The sequence below is a fragment of the Sinohyriopsis cumingii genome, chromosome 6 (assembly GCF_028554795.1).
Source record: "Sinohyriopsis cumingii isolate HCF-2022 chromosome 6, ASM2855479v2, whole genome shotgun sequence".
NCBI classification, from domain to species: Eukaryota; Metazoa; Mollusca; class Bivalvia; order Unionida; family Unionidae; genus Sinohyriopsis; species Sinohyriopsis cumingii.
Window position 1 is genome coordinate 133398467 of NC_142966.1, and position 18886 is coordinate 133417352.

The window sequence follows — 18886 nt, forward strand, 5'->3', positions numbered from 1 at the left end:
CTGTATTCTTTTTTTAATGCATTTTTGTCACAGTATGTGGTATTTTCCATTGATACATTTATCCAGACTAAAAAAATACTTGGATTTCAATTATTTTTATTATTATTAGTAGTAGTAGTACTTGTGCATACTAGTTACCTCTGTCTGTGTAGGTTTGAGTCTCGGATTCAGCCAATGTGGGTATGGGAGAAAGCTTGCCAGTAGTTTTTTCTTGGGTTGGTGGTTCTTTCCAGGGTTTTGCATTGTATGTGTCCTTTACATGTTACACTGTTATCATATTTTGTGTACAATGTAATTTTTGGTGTTTAACAAGCTCTTAAAAGAACTAATTGGCATCTTATTTATGTTAAATTTCTATTTAGATTAAAAGAGATTTTTATTATTGGAAGATGATTTATGCATCTTTTCAAAACCTCTTCTCTGCTTAACCACTAATGTCATTATTAGAACAATGGTAGCTCACCATGAAGTGTATTAAGTATTTTGAAGGAAAGATGTAAGCCTTCTTCTTTAAGTCAATGCAAACACTGATGGGACTGAACTTTGGCCACATCTGTCCCAGTTAAATATTAATGTTTTACGCAGATGCTGTAAGAAATATTTAAGAATCTGGACGTTTATGGCAAATTTGTTCCATTAGATGTGTTACATCACACAAACATGGCATTAGTTCTATGAAACATTTAGTTCGTTGAATAAATCCTCAAGCCTCTTTCAGTTAACAAATAACCACAATTGCTTGTTCAGCTTGACTGATATTAATGTCATTGTCATTCACTTAGTCAACAAATAATATTTTCTCAATCTTAAATCTGTTAGCATTTAGATTGCTTTCATGTTTCAGTCATTCTCCTGTTCTCACCATGAAAGTAAGTCAGCATATATACATTGTTTGCAGCTGCTGAAATAGACAACGTATTTTCCTCAATACAGGACCCGCACTTGGGAGAAGTAGACAGTTACAGTTTCGTAGTTTCAACTCAGGGGTGGGGTTGGGAAAGGAGTGTGCTGTTCTTTTAGCCATTTCTACATTTGTAACTGTACTGAACTGGAGATTAAAAAAACCAAATGCAATTATTCTCTGTGAATTTAGCATGGGAATTTTTTTTTATAGTCATGCATGCCAACTACCAAACAAACATAATGCAAGAAACTATTGTCTATGAAGTGCTGGTTGGGGTGGGGTGGGAATAGAAACAATAATGGTAGAATGATATGCGAGAAGGTAAAGAAATCAGCTGAGGATCTCACTCCAATTAATTCAGAACCCTTTATGCACCATAATTCCTATGATACAAATGTAGGAATTGAATAGCGATGGAAGATAATGACAGTTACCCAGGTTTCTGTGAGTTATACGGGCTTCTTTAGCTTTATGGGCCTTATGTGTTGGTAATATTAATGAGAGTGTATAAACCCAGAGCTTGTGATGTCTTACAGCATCAGCCACCAGGGGCCTGTTTATAGTGGTGTCAAGCATTGGGGCATCATGATGTAGACATGTGGCATGATATCCCTCTTGGTCACATTACCCTGACACTGGGCAACCAGACCACCAGGGCAGTCTGAGAAAATAGCAGTCTTGTAATATATATATATATATATATATATATATATATATATATATATATATATATATATACACACACACACACACATACATACACCTCCTGAAATGGAAAATAATTTAACGAAAGTAAAATAAATATTTTGCCTTATCATTTCCCCATTATTAATTTTATGTCTTGGCCTGTGCACTTTATATATAGGGACTAATACTGATTTTAATTTTAATGATAAAAATACATTTGATAATTGTGAGAAGGTAATTGTGAGAAGACAGTAGATATACAATCTAGGACAGAAACAGAAGTCAAATAAAATAATTTCTTTTGATTCAATTATTTCCCTATTTGAAGAAATGAATTGTGTGGCCTAAAAGTATGGTCTTATGTGCATGCAAGTAATAAAAGAAATGTATGATGTTAAATGTTTTATTAATTTTGTTTAGTTCACACAGAAACATTAAAGACCACAACATCTGAATACAAAATGAATTTGAAATCATGCAATAAAAAAGACATTGCCATTTTTTCATTTCTTTCCTTAATACTTATTACAAGGCCTCTTAACATGTGAAACAAGTCTTTTATTTAAATGCAAAAACTCAAGCACCAAAAATGCAACTTCTTAGTATATAAATTTTAATTATAGTTACAACGAAATTAGTGGTGTTTACAAATCACAATATAACTTATACACTCGTCAGAAGCTGTCCAGGTGTGTAAATTCTTGAAAAACGTTTGGGACACAATGGGGGTCAATGGAGGTGGGAGACTGGTAAAAAGATTTTGAAAAGCAGGACATCTTTTATGTACAGCATCTTACCTATCTGAAAACATTATTAAAGCATATACTGAATAAAATGGTAGCAAATTATGAAGAATGCAGTACAACTTGTCATTCATTTAAATCACTGTTGTAGACCTAAAGGACAGACATGGTAGGCATTTGTAGGCTGGGAAAAAGCCTTTCAGTGTCCAGGGAAGCCAAATAATGGTGGCTGTGACAAAAAGCCAATTCTAAATATTTCTAATTGTAAAATTGGAGTACAGCTTCTGCATTTATTGGGTATACATTTTTTAAAGTTTAATTCCTCAATTATTCATTTGCAAACACTCAGTGTAACTTTCACTACATTACTGTGTAGAGATTTAAAGTCTATAAAGCTATTAAAAGCCAAATACTGTATACTTACTGAAAAGAAAATTTACACTTACAAGGAATGTACTTCAGTAATTTTCATCTGCACCCACATATTTTGTTTGCAGAGGTACATTGTACCATTATTTAAAAAGTTCAGGTGAAACACTTAACATGTATACTGTACTCTTACATTAAAGAACGGTACAATTTGCAATTGCAAATGACTTGCAGTCACAATTAGACAATTAGAAAATCTCAGTGACAATGTTTGGACTGAATACAGAAAATATATACATTTCAAAACATGTTAAACTAGGTAAGTAAATTATGAAACAACAGTGTACATGTTTTATACACAATGGATTTTTGTTACCAAAAGCACAATTTTTCTGGGAAATTCATCAGACTAAATTTTTACCACAAAACATTGGTCATTTGGATGTCGTTTTTCTAGAAAATCAATAAATGAAATTTATGGTATCAAAAAGTGGTTTACTGTTGCAAAGGCAACATTCTATCATGCATGTTCATATTGTTCACTTTGTTACTTGACAGGAGGAACACATCCATTACCCACCGTTTTGTGCCCATAGGCAACTGCTTTCTACCCAGATAGCCACCAAAATATTTTATGTGAATACTCTTTAGACAACAATTATTGATCATGGTTTGATGCCAGTTCATGTTTCATATATTTATGAACATAAATACATATTTAGTGCTTTAAGCCAATTACTGACACAAGTACAAGATATAAAGCATGCACGCATGATAATCTAATTATTTAAATAGTGGAGCTCCCCCCACCAAGATTCATTCAATTTTAGCTTATTTACTACATGTTCCATATTTTTAAGCTTTGCTTTTAGGGCTGTTCCATTTGAACATACATAGTACCCAGGGAAGGCAGTTTAAAAAAAATATATGTACATTGATTTCACAGATTTCATATTTAAATGATAAGAAAATTCTATACTGCATCAATGGCTGAGTATCCCACTTTGAAAGTGCCTTCCTGGGTCCCATGTATGATTTAATGGAATAGCAATTAATCTGGCTGCCATCATTTAAGTTTAATCAGCAATCAGAAGTAATCCGTAATAAGCTTTTTAAATTTCTTTTATTTTTTTTACCAAGCTGAAATAATAAGCAACATCTTAACCATTACTCAATAACACAATCATGTAAAATACAGTTGGAGCAGATGCCTTTGCTAAACAAGAAAGGTAAACAATAATGAAAAGTGGAGCTCTATTAACTGCTCTTGCAACTGAGCAAACTTTTAACATGAGTAAACCAGTACTGATTTTTATGAGTAAAATCATGGAAACAGCAGAAAGTGTGGTCAGAAATGTACATCCCTTTCAGTATTACTGTATACTGAGTTAGCAATACAAATAACATGTTTACTAATAATTGGTGATTCTTGATAATTTGTGCTGTTGAAGACTGACAAATTCTGCTTGTGCTCTGACAGATGAGGCAGAGGTTGCATTCTCTGTGTAAATCTGCAATCTGTAGCAGGTACATGGATTTCAGTGGAGCATAACCTTGTTCTTCTCAATCATGAGAATGATATTCATCACTGGATCTGAAAGATAAACCTACAATATTTAATGACAAATAATGCACTTAGCAGCCAGAAGGAATCATTAATCCATAAGCAACTTTCACTGTATTACTTGCAATATTTCCAAGACAGAAGAATACATTTTCAAAGAATCCGTGAACTTGAAAGTTTTAGCACATGTTTATCCACTAGGGTCCGTATTTGGAGGGTCTTTTATACGTAGGGGTAATTTTACAATTAATACTATGGACAACATAAGTATGTCACAAACAGTTTCACCTCCTATAAAGAAAAGGAGAGTTAAATACGATAGTGACACAAATCTCTAATTACCAATGAATAATCTAAAGCAAGATATTACTCTTCGTTACAGCTTGTACTAAGTATAACTACAGTAGAGCTGAGTAGCCAGTATCGTTTCATTATTTACAATATAACTTTTCAAAATTGAAACTGATGAAAATGAAAGTTTCTTGTAATAAATATTAGTTATTTATTGTCAATTTCATATAACATCCATATATTAAATGTGATAATACCTGATTACTATGTGACGTTTTATGTTACTTTTCTTTGCTCATGCTAATAACCTGTGTAACTGGGATGCAATGGTCACACCACAGCCTTCATTAACATATTTGCATTAATGAGCCACATGTAAACATTTGCACATGAACTATACTACACTAGTGAAGAGTGGCCGAGTGGTCTAAAGCGCTCTCCATTACGGATCACTGCCATCTCACCTCTGTCTGTGTGGGTTCGAGTCTCGGATTCAGCCAATGTGGGTATGTGGGAAAGCTTGCCAGTAGCTTCTCGTGGGTCGGTGGTTCTTTCTATGGGTTTTCCCTGGTTCTTCCTCCACCATTAATACTGGCCGACATGTATAGCCTATCATGTGCTGAAAAATGGCGTTAAACCCTACAACAACAACAACAACAACAACACTAGTGAAGAGTTCTTTTTGCTTTAAAGGAAAATATTGGGTGAGATAAATAATATACGTTGGGATTTGGACTCCCCAATGTAACCCCTTGACTGCGATTTACTTGTCTTGGTTAAAACCATAACATAGATTTTATATGTATTTCCCAGAAAGGAGGAATGGACAGGTGAAAATAATGCAAACGAAGTAAGAACTATTTTATTTAGCAAACAGAAAATGAATTTCTTTTTTTCTGAATTTCTATGAAGGAATGAATCAATTTGTAAGATTTTTTCCATATCATTCCAGAATAGTTTTCCTTTCAAAAATATCATATTTAAAAAAACGTTATGGCAATTAACATTTCAGATGAAATGTTACTATTAGGAATTGTTATGTTAATAGATTTAGGTGTGGATCTCATCAAGAAAAGGAAAAACATTTTTTTCTGCAGTATAATTGCAGCAACTTCTTTCTTCACTTTTGGAAACATTTTGGTGAAATCTATAACAGTTATAGAGCTTAGTGAACTGCATCAAAGTGTGTTGAAAAATCAATTTTATGCTGCCAAATAATAATATAAAGATCATGAAATGAATATATCACTCTTTAAATGACTAGCAAACAATTCACAGTGACAATAGTATTAATATTTGTACGTAAGAGCATGGAAGCATTATGGCAGTTTCACTTTCATTTAGCTATGCAACTCAATCAACAGTTTGTTATTCATAAATACTTATATCTACCATATTTACCGTATATGTTGAGACACCATAAATTAATCCTGAATGTACATTTTTGTGCACTGTATGTTCTAGGACACATTGTTTCTTTTCCAGTCTTAAGTTGTGGGCACGTTTTAAATCATTTGAAAATTACATGTCGGAAAATGCACTCCAACTTAAATTTTTATTTAAAAAATTATAAAACTGTACTTTTGTTTAATCCATTGCAGCATCATCTCAACAACCCAACCCTTCTCCTGCACATATATGATCCATTCCTTCAGTGCATGAATATCTTTTTAGTTTTGTCATACAGTGAAAATGTATTGTTGGACACAACACATCTCCTAAAAAGCAGAAACTGCATGGACTAAAGTCATTTTATTTAAGATCTGCACCAGTCATGCTAATTCTCACACTTTCAACCACCATCTTATTGACAGTCCATCCTGGAATGAGATCAAACCACACTGGAATTTCATCCATGTTAATGATCATATTGTCTGCAAAATCATCTACTCTTCTGGGCTTCATGAATTCATCAAATGATTTTATTTTCTCCAAATCATCTAGGTGACCCTAGATCATTGATGTCCATGCATGAAGTACTATATTATGTCACTTTAGAAATTGTTTCATTATTTCAATTTATTTCCAAAATTCCTGTGAAAACTTGTCAAATAGAAGCAAAGTAGTTTCCTTATGTGGGCTGACTTTGTGTGTGTGTGTGTGTGTATATATATATATATATATATATATATATATATATATATATATAATCAGAACACTTAGAAGAATCCAAAGTCGGCTTGCTTTGAAAAAAATAACCTTTATATTGATATCCTTTAAAAAATAATCGGCTTAAAAGTATCCAAAATTGGCTTCCAAGGTCAGCTTGCTTTGCAACAAAAAAATAATCTTTGTCTTCAATATCCTGCTGGCAAAATGACAAATAATGATTTTTATTTGCAAGATACTGCCATATAATTGAACTGGATATAATTTGAATTTGATTTGATTTGAATTTTTTTATATACGTAGCTTTAACAATTTTTCAGTCATATCGCTATGATGTCTGCAATGTGGCAGTTTATAGTGATGTCTAACACTGGGGCATCATGCCGCAGACATGTAGCATGATGTCCCACCCAGTCACATTACCCTGACACCAGGCCGACCAGTCCTAACACTAACCTCTTAATGCTGAGCGCCAAGCGAGGCAGGAACTGGATATAATACAATCTTGGTTATTTTGCACATAACACTGTGTCATGGGTGAATGGCACATATCTTCAAGCAATCATTCATGTCTCTGCTGCATATTTGGAGTGTGTGGATACATTTTCTTTAATGCTCATGATGGAAAAAAGAGAGGACTAAGTGATAACAATACAATGTTAATTGATAACAATACAATGCTAATTTCTTTCATTTTATTATCAAATAAGTGTTTTGTTTATCAATTTTAATGCAACATGGGGGTACAAATTAAACACAAATTTATTTCATTTTTTAAGTCTTGGAACATATGACCTAGGTGTTAAAAAAGTTTCACCATAAGTTCTAGTACATGAAAAAATTTGTGTCCAATATATAGTTATTATTAATAGGCAAGTAGCACTAATTTATAGTAATATTGATAGACAATGAAGCCTCTGCACTAACAATAATGTATAAGTTCAAAATAGATCATCCATTTATTAGAACCACCACAATTTTCTCTCTAAATTGCTGTGAAATATAGTAGATTGTTCATATGTTAGTTTAATTATCTGATTATATAATACAGAGAAAAAAAATATCTTATAAATATATACCTTGAAATGAAGCAACATTGAACACTGATAAACTGAACTAATTTTTTTCAGCAGCTTAAACTATAAAAATTGATGTTAAAAAAGTAAACTAAGTCAAAGTACTGTCAACAATGCTCATTACATTGCTATTGAGACAAATGATGCCTCTAACTTGTATAATCTAAATTCAGATCAAAACTTGCTTTAACTGCATTCAAATACATGAAACTGGAGTATTATCCATACAACTGAACTGGAATGATTGCAGTGAAAGTGTGTAGTATCCAGTGTGCTCAAGAAACAAAAATCTTAACATCCAAATCAACATCTGTCGGGGGCCCCTGAGTGGCCGAGTGGTCTAAAGCACTCTCCGTTACAGATCACTGCCATCTCACCTCTGTCTGCGTGGGTTCGAGTCTCAGATTCGGCTAATGTGGGTATGTGAGAAAGTTTGCCAGTAGCTTCTCGAGGGTCGGTGGTTCTTTCTGGGTATTTTCCGGGTTCTTCCTCCACCATTAATACTGGCCGCCATGTATAGCCTATTGTGTGCTGAAAAATGGCATTAAACCGTACAACAACATCAACAACATTCGTCATTCTGATTAACTTGCCCAAAAAATCTAATGTAATCTGGTAACGCAGCATTTCCCTTTACCTTTGATGATGTAATCCTTCTGGAATTGCCCACTGCCTTTATTGGATCACTGAACAAATGAAAGAAAAAGAAACATTTTGCATTAGATGTCTGAACACCTTGTATACCACTGATGGAAACAAAAACGAATCAAAACATACCCATCTTACATAATTTATTTCACCAACAGAAAGCAGAGGTCACATTTAACTGCATAAAGAGGTACCAAATCTATTTGTAACTATCAGAAAGGTGATTAATATTTACATCTGAGTTAACATTAGGTCAGTACTCAGAATTTAGTCCCTACCTTTCTTAACATATACCCGCCCCCCTCCTGCTGGCTCAACAGTGTAATCATATTGTTTGTTTATTGACTGGTGTGTGTGTGAAACTTGCATTTTTAACGTAGCTTTAACAATTTTTCAGTCATATCGCTACAATGTCTGCAGTGTGGCAGTTTAAAGTGATGTCTAGCACTGGGGCATCATGATACAGACATGTAGCATGATGTCCCACCCAGTCACATTATCCTGACACCAGGCATACCAGTCCTAACATTAACCTCCTAATGCTGAGCACCAAGCGAGGCAGATGTTAGTATCATTTTTGCAAGTCTTTGGTATGACTCGGCTGGGGATTGAACACACGGCCTCCCGCATCCGAGGCGGACGCTCTAACCACTAGGCAACCGAAGCGGTTTGTTTACTGACTGGAAGGCATTTTAGTTACTCTTTGTAAGGGTGTCGCTTTAGTACAGTTGTCTAAGTTAGAAGCTGTGCACAGTCAGTGATAAAGCATCTTTTTGAATCAAAGCTGTGTTGCTACATGAAGTTTTATCACAATACTTTGTGCTTTGATTTCATCTGGGACTTATTACAATATTATCTATTTCTAAGCTTTCTGGACATAGGACGAAAGAGTTCTTTGTCTCTGGTAGAATTAACACATGATGTATTTTCTTGACTGGCAATTGTAAGATTATTTGTTAGATGTTAATGTTTTGGGATACATCATACAAAGTTGTTTTTCAGTTTGGCCAGTGCCTGTGAACTCTCTCTCTCTCTGTGTACTTATTACCTACAATGTAAAATTGCTTTCACTCCGAACTTTAGGGAAAAGTTTGCTCTACTTGTGATACAGAGACTATCAATATACTAGAACAGCAGTAGTTAAAAGCAACAGCGGTTTATAAATATTCAAGCTCATCAGCTTACCCATCATGTAAAGCTGAGTATTAAATGATACTAAATCATCACTACGAATATCCCACCCAATAAAGATTAAAATTAATACTGCACATAATAATACAATACGTGTGCAATAACTTATATTTACATGCGAACAATTCAAAGTGAAATATCTAAGACATAATGGAATTAATGTGTTTAATCTAGAAAAATTATTAATTGTTGCTCACAGAAGGTTAAACCATTTAGTGTATTGAATTAATCACAAAAATATTGCACATTTTTCATGTTAATGTTAAAAATAATACATAATTCAAAATGCCGATCCATAGCTTAAGGAACGGAAAATGTACCATTTTTTATGACAAATTAAAATGTTCCCACTCTATTACAAAATAAATATTTCCCTTTCACACATTAATGTATAGCATATATGTTATGAGATGTGGCAGACAACTTTAGATAGCTTTTTATGTCTCATGCAGAATGTGGGATAGTCAGTCACACCCATACTTCTAGTATGGATGCTTATACAAGTCATCTATGATATATCAAATGGAAAATATACCTTTGTAGCGTCACATTTCTCAGCTTGTCCTTAGCCGCTGACTCATCTACACACCTTTATCAGAGGAATGGTCATGTGAACATCTTTTCGACTATCAGGTGACAAGGCCCATTTGTAAAAGTCCATATAATTACCAAAATCAGCTGAAATCTACACTAATCTGCAAACAAAGTTAACAAAAAAAAGGGAAAAAAGTTACAATGAAGAATTATATTTCAAGCACAAATGAACTATAATGACATTATGGTCAGCTGTTAAAACATTTCATCGATCCAACAACTTTACCCATGAACAGTTACACTGGCAATAATAATATTCTGATATGATGTTAAGGGTTGTCCATAAAGCACGTATGCAAACAATTGGCGATTTTTTTTTTACCCCTTTCCCATTACTCATTGCAAATCATACATTTTGTATCCACCCTTGTGTAAGTACATTGCTGAGTCACCACTCCCTTTCCAAGAATAGATGGGACAATTGAATTTTAAAAGATGAAGTTATTAGTAGTCATTAAGAATAAGCAGTGGTTTAAATTAATACCATGTAAAATAAACTTTGAAAATGAAAGTAGGAAAGTATTAACATTAACTATAATAGTGATACAAAGGTTGAATTTTACAGAAATCGTAACCAATGCTTTTCTACAGCAAATGTAAATATTTATCTCTAATAATAGTTTTAAACAAGTGACAGCAGCTAATATTTAATTGACCTTAACTTTAGTAGTCAAATATCAGCCAGTGACTAAAATTTTGATATCAACTTTGGAAAATTGGAATATTATCAGCCTTATCATCATTTGGAATGACTGGACCTCAAATTTTTATCATCAGCTTCGATATCATCAAAATCATGAACCATAACAGTTCTTTTCTCAGGTGACAATTTTTGTAAGGTGTGTGCGATCATGTGACATTTCATGATGGCTTAGGATGAGTAATTAATTTAAGACATGCTTCTGAATCTCACTTTTATAAAAGTAAAGGACAATAGGTGTCAAAAAGGCAATCAATGTGCCTATCCAAGTACAATACTGTCTCAGTCTGGCAAGGTATGGCTTCACAAATTCGCATGAAGCACCAGGGTCTGGAATGCATAATCTGTCGGAATCATGAGGTAAAATAACTGGTCATGCCAGAAAATGAAGAGGAAGAAATTTCTGCAAAGTGCACCATGTGCAATAAAACTACAACATATCACACTTCATAATTCTAAGCAGATATTGACTCTGCCTGACATGGCATACCAGCCACTTTGCATCTAACTCATCTGCTAGTTATGTTTCTGACTTGACTAGTCTTCATAAACATCACAGTTATCAAGGAATATTGACCCCTATCGCTGCAGAACATACTTAGCAGTTACCCTGCCACATACACAGGCTAATGCTTTTTGAATTTTTTTCAACACCTCCCACCTCCACTCAATGAATACATACTTTATGCTCGACCTATTAGTGTCACAGAAAAAATAAAGTGACAGAATGAACTAATCATGTCACTATCACAAAATTTACCAGTACATACATTATATAATATACAGGTGACCGCCCCAGTGGCCTAGTGGTTAGAGCGTCCGCCTCGGATGTGGAAGGTCGTGGATTCAAACCACAACTGAGTCATACCAAAGACTTCAAAAAATGGTAATAACAGCTGCCTTGCTTGGTGCTCAGTATCAAGAGGTTATTGTTAGGACTGGTCGGCCTGGTGTCAGGATAATGTGACTGGGTCGAAGATGATGCTGCATGTCTGGGGAATGATAAACCAGTGCTAGACATCATTATAAGCTGCCACTGCAGACATTACAGTGATACGACTTAAATTGTTTTAAAGCTATGTTAAAAATCTAAATCACATACTATAATATACAGGCAAATCTACATTTATATGGACAAGTTATTCGTAAAACTCGAACAGTACTGATTGTTATTGTCACCAGATATGGATATGCACTGACAAAGTTATCATTCAACTTAATGCATCTGTTGAACAGACTTCTGATGTTAATGATCAGCTGACTGTAAAATATCAATATGATTATCATCAAGGTTGTAAAATGTTTGTTTTAGGAGATTTTTGGATGGATTTTAGTACGTATAGGATATGGGAAGATATGGACCAGTATATAGACCCAGCAAAGTCTTTACAACTACTAAGGTAACATACATTTGAGTGATGAAGCTGTATAATGTATATTTATCATTTAAGCAGACCAAAAATGGTCTTAAAACTTGTGTAGTTATGTCACAAAATTTATGAGACTCATTCGATTCAGTTTCTGATTTAAACTGATTCAAAATTTGAATTATTTCTTTCCTTTTGTTTTGATTTTCTGTTATCTACTATACATGAGTGCTTTGATATTTCAGGTCATAAAGTCTGCAATCAGCAAATAAGTTAATAAAAACAATGACCCTCAAGATATAATTTAAGTCTATTGTTGTTTGTATTACAATGAGTTTATTTTCCACTATAAATCAGATGGCTGTGGGAAACAAACAATAAACAGACGTTATGTACAGTCCTAGTTGTAAAAGGGGAGTTACTCTGATATTGCAGTAAGACCAGCAACAAAACAATAATCTGATAATGGCATATATTTGTATTAATGTTGGAAATTTAATGTATCATTGTGTTGCACAAAGTGTAATCAACTTGAAAAATGGATGCTACTTCTATGGCACTCATTATGCCACCTGTGCCCTACAGCAACAGAAACTTATAAGAAAGAATTAAAGAAATGCATTTGTAAATAACCACCCACGATGACTGGAGTTGCTCTGTGATTGTTGCTGAGAATGAACAATCAATATGAGGATGAAAGTACATATCAACCGAAGACTGTTCGAACAACAACCGATGTTCCAATGGAAAGTAATAAATCGTGTACAATGCAGCTTTCAAGTCAACGCCTGTTAAATGCGAAAGCCACCAAAAAACGGCATTAACATGCTTCACATTTTGATTCTTATTTGCTACCATAGATTCGATTTCCTAGTCCTTGACCATCACAGTAATCATATGATCTAACTCTTGTATAACATTATCAGACAACAGGCTAAACATTTTGTTAAAGTGATAGAAATTTTAAGAAGATATTGATTCTATCTGAGAACATAGGTTAAGGATATTATTTTGAAACAGTAGTATTCATGGGTTTACTTATCAAATAGTGTACGCATCAGCAATCCTGACATTTTCCCAAAATAAACTGGTGATTTAGAACTAGTAACCTATGGTCATGTGGTATATATAAGTACACAATATGTGGTGCAATAGATAAAATAAATACCGAAAAGTTCAAATATCGAGATACCACAGAACCAGTATCGTCGGAAGCTAGGCCACATCATATTGGTTTTTCCACAGGGGCTCGTATCGTTACTTACAACTGACCTGTCATACATGTACTATTTATGTTGTCCAAATATCAAAAATGGGGTGGCAAGGGCCAGAGGAAACTCGGACTAATGTACTATATAATAACTACAATATAGCACATGTATGACAGGTCCATTGTAAACAACAATACGAGCCCCTGTGGGTTTTTCAATGATTTTTTTTACCAGTCCTCGAAAATTAATAACGGTAATAAACTTAGAAGTGTTTAATTCGGAAAGAAATGTAATTGCCAGTACCCAAATAAAATGTAACTTATTTCTTAGTAACGCTGTCAGTATACATACTACTACGAGTCCTGCCGTGCAGACAAAATAATGCGATCTTATTACTAAACCACGAAAACTGATAACGATCATAAATGGGTATGAGACGTACTGTTTCGTTTAATTTCAGTTGTAATTTAAAAACGTGTCTATTGAAAAATATAAACGTACAAAGAATTCATAGATACGGTTATAATAATAATAATAATAATAATAATAAACTAAAACTACTATTTTGTTGTTGAGTTTAATTATAGTAGCATTCGCACAATTGTGCATGTGCCACTTTTTTCTGACTGCACCGCAGCCTGCTAGTTGTTCCTGGGGAAGGGGATGGTGCCACCTCCCCCAGGCTTTTATGGATTCAAGGAACCCTGATAGTTTGGCAACTACTAGCGAAATAACCTTGCAATTCAACCAATCCACGAAAATTGATAACGCCACCAATGGAGGTCTAATTTCAAATAGTACTTAAAAAATTGTAATAGTAAACAAAATAAAATGCAATTACCAGCTCTGAAATGAAACGTACAATGAATTATTAATAACAGTTAAAGTATATACACTACCGGTCTGATAACATAATACTAAATTTCTAGCAGCACAAGTCTCAACGTCAATGTTATTTTCTAAAAACCACAATGTCCAATGAAAACCATCGTTTCAACAAATCATTTGCATATTTGCATTAATGAATATTTAATGACTGGTAGGATTTCTCCATTATCCCAAATGAAAATAGCGTTCTAGTTCATAAATAAATTTATTAAAATATGTATTAATCAAAGCATAAAAAGCAATGCTGCTCGCTGCCTGTTATGTCACTCGGGTTGGAGAGATCTGAATGAAATGAATTGTCTGGAAAATTATGAATATTTTAGTTGAAACAGTAAAACCTTAGACACGTTATTTTTTATTTTCTTAAGTAGGGTATATCTAGTCTGTTTCAGTTAATATCACCAAACATTACACATGAAACAAACAAACATAAATATATGCCCGTAATAATTTTGTACCCTTTTCCACTTTAAATCTGATTCAAAGAGGGAACGAGATCAGATTTCTTTATATTTTCACTTAGTGTATTTAAACATTATGACAAAACTGTCAGAACTTTATACCCACCGCATCCTTAGTGTTTCAATATTGTGATTGCAGATTGAGACAAATTCTCCGGGCTTTAACTTTCACATTTTTAAAACTTCAATGCAAACCAAGTGGATGTTTTACATAACGATTACTTGGAATGCTCGGTCGACCTTAAGGAGCCATCCATTAAATATTTTATTTTGGAAGACGAGGGGTCGAGTTGGAGTATGTCGATTCTTTTGAAAAAATGATTTCCGGTCCCCATCGCGTTTGAAAATAGCATACTTGCTCAAACTTATCGTATAAAATATAACTTATTTTATCCCTTGTGACAGCTGCAAAACAAATTATCTTTAAGTAAAACAAAATAAAAATAAAAATAAGTCCCATAAATACTCGAAAACAACAAAATAAAATGGACGGCCCCTAACCTTAAGAAACCAGGAAGTATATTAAGCACAAAGATTGTATTCATTATCGGCACTGGAGATAAATACAGAAATAAACAAACAGGTCCAGGCAAAGTCGAAATTCTTATATCATGAGATCATGTCTGAGGTATGAACATTTAGAATTGAAACATTGTTAAAGAATTTTAAGTAGTGGCATAAGAAGCATGTATACTGATTGTATTCCATTTCGTGGGCAAAACTGACAATGTCGGCTGTGTACCTTAAAGACGTGGAAATAGGTAAGATACCTTGTTTAATAGCAGTAGATTCGCTATTAGCTGCCAAAATCATTTATCAGTTACAACAATGTACTCAGTCGTCAGTGGCAGTTCTTACTAGAGGTGTGTGTGTGTGTGTGTGTGTGTGTCAATAGCAGGGTCAAGCGTAGATATCCATAATAAAGTAAGCTCAAGAGCACAATATATTTAGCAGTGGAACAGCATACGACACCCGTGTCAATAATAATAATAATAATAATAATAATAATAATAATAATATTGTTATTATTATTATTATTATTATTATTATTATTATTATCAATTTCCATAAATCGGCATGATGTTTTCTAGACCAATAAATGGCCTGTACCACTGTCGTTGAAAATTGAAAAGCAAAGTAGCAATGATTTTACCACAACTTAGGGTACATATTACAAAGGAATAATCGAATGTGTCTTCCAACTCCCATTTATACAAGGCCATACGAAAGTCAATGTGGGAAGCCCAAGTGGCGGAATTTTCTAAAAGAGTACCTTTATTGATGTCTGTCCTCGTGGGTTCTAGTCTCAGGCTCTGCCAATGTGTGTATGTGAGAAAGCTTTGCATTAGCTTCCCGATGGTCGATGGTTCTTATAGGGGTTTTCCCGGGTTCTTCCTCCACCAGTTTTACTGGCCACCGTGTATAGCATATCACGTACTGTTAAACGGCATTAAACCAACAACAGCAAAAGTGAAAGTACCACAGTCAAAAGCATGACAGACTGAAAATAGGTAAGCGATTGCATACTTATCTGTATACATAAAATCATGGATACCATTATGGAAATCATATAGAATTTATTGTCATATATTTATTGACCCCAAATGTACCGATCATATCACATGTGTAATTAATAACACCGGAGGACGGCCAACATACGCAATATTAGAAGAATTATTTTCCTCCCAATATTTGATTCACTTGTACGTTTTTATCTTTTGAACCATCGCCTGCCATGTAGTGACAAATATCATGCCTTCTTTCAGTACTCTCACGGAGCTAACAACAACATTGCAGCCCAGTAATCTTGTGGAACCGACACCAAGTTCACCGTCGACTAATCAAAGGGATTCAAATAAAAGTAACGTCTATAACACTCAGGTACAATGGACAAACAGTGAACCGCCAAGTACTTTAAAAGCTTCTTTTCATATGGAGCCAAGTAGATATCCACAGTACGAAAAGGGTGATACGTCCAATATGGAAGAGTTCCTAAATGCGATAAGGGACATCCAAAGCATCAATGTTGACAAGATTTGGCCACGTCTCTCACAGGTCTCTTTCTATTTATACACATTTATCCACGTGCAATATGCGACTCTCTCTCTCTCTCTCTCTCTCGCACAGACTAACTACTAAGCCATACATGCATGTATACATACATACATACATACATACATACATACTGATTATGTAAACATATTCACACGATCAAACTTTGAGGTACTATATTTCCGGCCGAGTGGTCTAAAGCACTCTCCTTTACCGATCACTGCCTTCTCACCTGTCAGCTTATGTTCCAGTCTCAGGATTGGCTAGTGTGGGTATGTGAGAATGCTGCCCGTGGGTCAACGGTTCTTACTAGAGTTTTCCACGGTTCTTCCTCCACCAGTTATACTGGCAGACATGTATAGCATATCTTGCGCTGAGAAATGACGTTAACCGCAAAACAACAACTGTATTTCTATGTTTGTTTGCAGTACGAACTTGAAAAACAAAGATCGAACTTTCACCGTTTAACAAAATTAGCTACAGACATTATATTCTACAATAAGCAAACATTACCAGGACCGGATCAGGTCAAGTGTTGGGTGGGTGGGTGGGGTCCGAAATTTCAAAAGGCCGCTGACTTTCCTCAAAAGGGCAACAAAGCAAATATGTTTATTTTCTCAAAGTGTGCATAATACCCAATAAACGTGCGCAATAATAAAACGATGATTAAATTTCAAGTGACAAGTGGCTGTAGGTTTGTGTGCGTGAACGTTTTTATTTTTGTTTTAGCTTGAGGGATTCCATACTCCATGGATCCCACCCCTTCCGATCCGGCCCTGGTTACCATAATTTATTTACATATCTATTAACTGTAATTTGCTTTATATTGGTTATTTAATTTATAAAGTGGCACATTTGCATTTGTCTATTTCAAATATGTATGTTAATGTGTTTTAGGTGATTGGAGAGATATTAAAAAATCTATGCAAACCATGTACACTTTCCGTTTTTGTTCATTTAGTTGTTTCGTTTTTTGTGTACGTTTCGGTTATTGACTTGTTTTATTCGAAGTGTATTCTGATGAACTGATATATTCGTTGTTTACTATGTTTATACTGTGAACGCACAGAGCGAAGGCGTAGAACTTCAGTATAATTATAATGATGCAGAAGTATATTGATTACAAGCCTAATACGTAATTTATGAAACGATACACAATTTACAGTTTAGTAATATCTTAATTTGTTTTCCTTTATAGGGCTCAAAACACTCATACCCATTTGTAAGTGAAACTTTATCGCAAACGTCAGTTCGTGCCTTAGAGTCCCAGATGGAGTGGCTGAGAAAGGAGTTGGAACAAGAGAAAGCGTTTAAACAGGAATATTTTAAAGTGTTTGGGAAAAAGGAAATGAAAGACGTAAATAAGACGATAGACCTCATGGAAGATCAGATAAAAAAACTGCAAGAAGAGAACACAAAATTGCACGAGAAAAATAAAAGTCTGGAAGAAGAGATGCAGAAAGCAATAACAGAAAAGGAAAATGCAATGACACGGTAATTCCCACTTTGTTAAATTTAATAATTTTGGAGAAAACCTACCCCTATATTTAATGATCATCAAAACTTCTGACAATATCACCCATACGTCCTAAAGACCTATACGAATGACATTTTTAAAAGTCTGCAATAGACTTATTTTATAAACGAATATCATAAAAACTATTTTGAAAATATTCTGAATGATTGAAAGTACCTATAATTCTATCTTATAACAAAAAATAATGTTTCCTGTCCAAAAAAAGAATTCTAACTTGCGAGTGAAGAAAGAGTTCTGTGTGTGTGTGTGTGTGTGTAGTAGTAGTAGTAGTAGTATAGTGGGGCGATATACGGACAATGGAAAACCCAGTCAAAAAGGTCGTGAGGCGATATACGGACAAAATGTATACGGACAATGGAAATCCCAGTCAAAAACACCCTGGGGCGATATGCGGACAATGGGAAATTAAACATGGGGAATATTGGGCCTATATACGGACAAGGGAAAGTGAAGTTGTTGTATAGGGACGATATGAATGGAACAGGTGAGGTGAC

The 18886-nt window shown here is 34.3% G+C and overlaps 1 protein-coding gene and 1 long non-coding RNA gene across 8 annotated transcripts in view; one reads left to right on the forward strand and one right to left on the reverse strand.

Moving 5' to 3' along the window:
• Positions 1-1978: 1978 nt before the first annotated feature.
• Positions 1979-16166, reverse strand: LOC149798021 (uncharacterized). 5 transcript variants are annotated; one of them, XR_016421946.1, is made up of 5 exons: positions 16077-16166; positions 11647-11868; positions 10118-10277; positions 8381-8429; positions 1979-4297 (listed from the first exon to the last, which is right to left on the reverse strand). It is a non-coding gene; the product is annotated as an uncharacterized LOC149798021 (long non-coding RNA). The 5 variants fall into 5 exon arrangements; XR_016421945.1 differs by lacking the exon at positions 16077-16166 and adding an exon at positions 14296-14687; XR_016421944.1 differs by lacking the exon at positions 16077-16166 and adding an exon at positions 14354-14682.
• The window catches only part of LOC149798022 (uncharacterized), a 35162-nt gene continuing 31588 nt past the window's right edge, over positions 15313-18886 (forward strand). Inside the window, exons 1-3 of one of the 3 annotated variants that reach the window (XM_089963075.1) lie at positions 15313-15431; positions 16570-16858; positions 18054-18349. In XM_089963075.1, coding sequence (XP_089819201.1) covers positions 15415-15431; positions 16570-16858; positions 18054-18349 — 602 coding nt within the window. In that variant the 5' untranslated portion in view covers positions 15313-15414. Of the gene's footprint in view, positions 15565-16248; positions 16315-16569; positions 16859-18053; positions 18350-18886 lie in introns of those variants that run through there. The other 2 variants (XM_089963076.1, XM_089963077.1) reach the window with 2 other exon arrangements.